This window comes from Galeopterus variegatus, unplaced genomic scaffold, assembly GCF_000696425.1.
Source record: "Galeopterus variegatus unplaced genomic scaffold, G_variegatus-3.0.2 Scaffold624, whole genome shotgun sequence".
In the NCBI taxonomy this organism is placed as follows: domain Eukaryota; kingdom Metazoa; phylum Chordata; class Mammalia; order Dermoptera; family Cynocephalidae; genus Galeopterus; species Galeopterus variegatus.
In genome coordinates this window covers 50,404-54,317 of record NW_007726735.1, presented here as the reverse complement: position 1 = coordinate 54,317, position 3,914 = coordinate 50,404, and the positions used below count along the sequence as shown (strand labels likewise).

Below are 3,914 nucleotides of genomic sequence, written 5' to 3'. Positions count from 1 at the left end.
CGGTCGTCACTGGTTGGGAAGGACTGGTTTCTGAAGAGGTCGCAGGAGTGGTCGTGAGCAATGCGTGGGAGGTAGATTCTTGTGCTGTGGTTAGTGTGGAGCCGACGGCACTGCTGGGGGAGTCTGTGGAACTTACAGGGTTTGATATTTTGGTGGCGTTGGTAGAAGATGTTGTTTGGACAGTTGTAGGATGCTCGGGAGTGGCTGTGCTTGAGATGCTCACTGAGGGGGTGGAGACCTGCACGGTATTTGTGAAGGGGTCATTGCCTTCAGAACCTACAGAGGTCATGTCCGCTGTAGTCATGCTCTCATGAATGACTGAGATTCCGCTTGTTGTCAGAGCTTCTCCACTTGTGAACAAAGTTGTGGAAGGAGAGCGAGAGTCTATCTCACTCAAGATGGTGGAACCAAATGTAGCTGGCCTGTCACTTGTCCCAGGTGACAAGGTTGCTGTTGTTGTCTGGGTTCCATGGATGTCACTGACTGGAGTACAAATAAAGGTTGTGCTGGTGGCCATAGGTGACAGAGTGTGGGCTTTGGTTTGTGTAGATGTGTGTCCCTGTGGTGTGAATGAAGGAGGTGGGGATGGAACTGTTGCCAAGGTATCAGTCGCCTGGGAGACCACACTGATGGTTTCAGGTCCTCTGGTGGTTGCTGTACTTTGGGTCTGAGCCATGTGGGAAATGGCTGACACTTCCTGAGGAGAGGTGCTGGAAGAAGATTGGGTTGACAGTCCTGGAGGTCTCCCTGTAGTCTCATCAGAGATGGTGGGAGAAAAGGTGCTAGAGACAGTAACAGACACTCTTCCCGGAGTTTCTGGAGTAGTGTCAGGACTGGCTGCAGTGGACAACAATTCAGTCGTTGACTGAGTTGTGTGGCTGTTAGTGGAGAAAGTTGGTGAGAAGCTGGTGGTCTTACCTGAGGTGGATGTTTCTGGAGAAGCACTTGCTGAAGTTGTTCTGCCACTTGCTCTGAGTGAGATGCTGGTGGCTGTGCCTGCTGGGGTGCTGTCTGATACTGAGGAGCCCAGTCTGGTGGTGTGCAGGTCTCTAGTAGTTTCTGTGCCTTGAGACTGATGGGTTTGGGAAATGGCTGGTGTTGTGGTAGGTGAGGTGCTGGCAGGAGGCCACGTCGATTGTCCTCCTGGGCCCCCCAATGTTGAGGCTTTGGAGGTGGCCTGAGGCATGGTGCTTGTTATGAAAAGTTCTGTGCCTCCCGAGGTCCTCAGCAAGGTGTCTGGGCTGGTTGGTGTTGCCCACACTTCTGTGGTTGTAGCCTGGGTTGTGTGACTATCCCTGGAGGGTGCTGGGGTGAAGGTTGTCACCTCACCTGTGGAGGATGCATGCTGAGGAACACTTTCTGAGGATGAGTGACCAGTTGGTGTGAATAAAGAAGTTGCAGTTGTGACTGTCTTGATTGTGTCAGTCGTGGGGGAGACTGAGCTCGTGGTCGGGGATTCTTGGGTGGTCTGTGTGGTTTGAGTGTCATCTGTGTGGGAATCAGCTGATGATTCTTGAGGGGAGGTGCTGGTAGAGAGTGGCATGGACTGTGTTGCTCGGCCTGCCGTTGCAGAGACGTCAAAGGTGGTGGTGCTAGTGACAGTTTCTGAGATGTCTCCTGGGTTTCCCTGGGTGATGACAGAGCTGGTGGGTGTAGACAGCGGCGGTGTTGGTGGTTCAGCATTGCTGGATGGGGACGCTGCAGAGGTAGGCGTGTGAGTGAAGGCATCGGTCGTCACTGGTTGGGAAGGACTGGTTTCTGAAGAGGTCGCAGGAGTGGTCGTGAGCAAAGCGTGGGAGGTAGATTCTTGTGCTGTGGTTAGTGTGGAGCCAACGGCACTGCTGGGGGAGTCTGTGGAACTTACAGGGTTTGATATTTTGGTGGCGTTGGTAGAAGATGTTGTTTGAACAGTTGTAGGATGCTCGGGAGTGGCTGTGCTTGAGATGCCCACTGAGGGGGTGGAGACCTGCACGGTATTTGTCGAGGAGACAGTGCCATAACCATCAGAGGTCGTTTTCGCTTTGGTTGTCTCATTGCCTTCAGATATAAGATACAGGGATGTCATGAGACTTGAGTGTTTAACTCAGTGAAATTGAAGGTTTTAAGACCCAACTACTTAGCTCATGTTGCACCGCATGTCGCTAACCTACACAATTAGGGCTGTAAGGCTTTATTCATTTAGCCGCAGCTAAGAATTCTGCCAACACAGGCAAGCATTTACTGATAAATAATACTGTAAGAAATAACATGTGGCCACATTTTGCCTCCATCAGAGATTATTTTGGAAGGATATTAATGGAATTATAGATTAAGTGCACTCCTCCTCTCTGCATGTAAAGCTTAAAAGCGAATATCTATGTGCTTCAGTGTCGCAGCAGTGTTTCATTAAGATACACATACAAATCATGTTATCAAAAATGTTCAAATTACTCCATGTCCTCTAGACATATTTTTCAAACACTGCCAAGTAGACAAGTAGCCCTCTTTCTTTATCATAGCTCCCTTTTCTTCTCCTTAATCTGTGTCTTAGCTGTGTCAGGTTTTCTTCTCAACTCACCTCCTCAGCCCATCCCACAAAACCTCACACCCCAGAGATAACCTTGTGATCCTCTTTTCCTCCCTCATTTCCATTACCCATCTGAAAAGCCCAAGAACCTCTCTGGCCCAGCAAGACCTTCTTTGGAGAACAGGGAGAGGGAAAATGCTGTGGACTTTCACACGTGAATGCCCTACCTGCCTGAACACCAGTGTGACTGGCATTTGCTTAACCAGCTTTGTTTATTCAGTACAAAGTAACTGAGAGAGCACACGGTAATAAAGAGAATTTACGAGGACTCAAGTTTAAGTGACACTTCCTCTTCTCTGGAATAATGTGAGGTTTGGAGGGGATAGGAGCGCTCCCTGCCTTGTACTCTGGTGTATAATAATTTTGACTTCATTTTGATTTCTCTGTCGACGGTCCTTGCAGGTGCATCCCTGCCACTGCTGGCTCCCTCTACTTATAATCCCTAACTTTTCATTCCTGCTTCACTTTTTAAAAAAAAAAAACTGGGAGTAGGAGTGGATTCTGTTCTTTTTTCAGAATCATGTGGGGAGGATCGTGGCTGAGCTCAGGACCAACCTTCGGAAGCCGCTTCTCAAGGTGCCACCACCATATTGCCAGCAGGGCCGATGAAGCGGTGAGGCCCAGAAGCCACTAGCTTGGGGCCCAGAGTACTTTTAGGGACCCACAAAAATGTTGTCGTATTAATTTCTTTTACAATAGAAAGAAAAATGTCAGCATTAATAATCAATGAATCCAGGGCTGGCTGCTTAGCTAACTTGGTTAGAGCACGTTGCTGACAACACTAAGATCAAAGGTTCGATTCCCCATACTGACCCAGTGAAAAACAAAAAAATGAATCCAGCCTCGATTGCATTAGGCTTTAGACCAACATAGCAATAAAATATGTTTTAGTTTTTTTTTAAAACTTTACAGAGAAAGGGGTCCAACACGGCAAAAGTGCCCAGGAGCCATGAAAGCCATAATGTGGCCCTTTTGCTAGATGGCCTTAACAAAAGTCTAGACACATTAATAAAGAGAAAGGTACAACAGTAGAAGTTCATTGATAACAATCTAATTTCATTTTTTATCTTACATTAGATTGGGCAACTTGTATTGGTATTTTTCCACAAAAATTATCTTTAGTATCTAAAAAGTAAAATGTTTAGTAAAAACCCACAGAGCTAACTTCTTTTTGACTCAACTGTTATGTTGATGCTGGAATTTTTTCCCATACAGTTATTGAGATACAACAATAAACCCACTTTTAGCAAATTTGCAGTGTTTAGTTCTTTGCTGAAAACACTTTTCCTTTTTTTAAGAGGTGGTATTCTCCTAAGGAATAGAACATCAAGGCTAAGACAGTGTTCTT

General features: G+C 46.9%; 1 protein-coding gene across 1 annotated transcript in view; it reads right to left on the bottom strand.

Annotated features, from left to right (window-relative positions):
• The window catches only part of MUC4 (mucin 4, cell surface associated), a 26,704-nt gene extending 24,639 nt beyond the window's left edge, over positions 1-2,065 (bottom strand). The window contains exon 1 of the mRNA XM_008570714.1: positions 481-2,065. Coding sequence (XP_008568936.1) covers positions 481-2,065 — 1,585 coding nt within the window. The remainder of the gene's footprint in view (positions 1-480) is intronic.
• Positions 2,066-3,914: the final 1,849 nt, after the last annotated feature.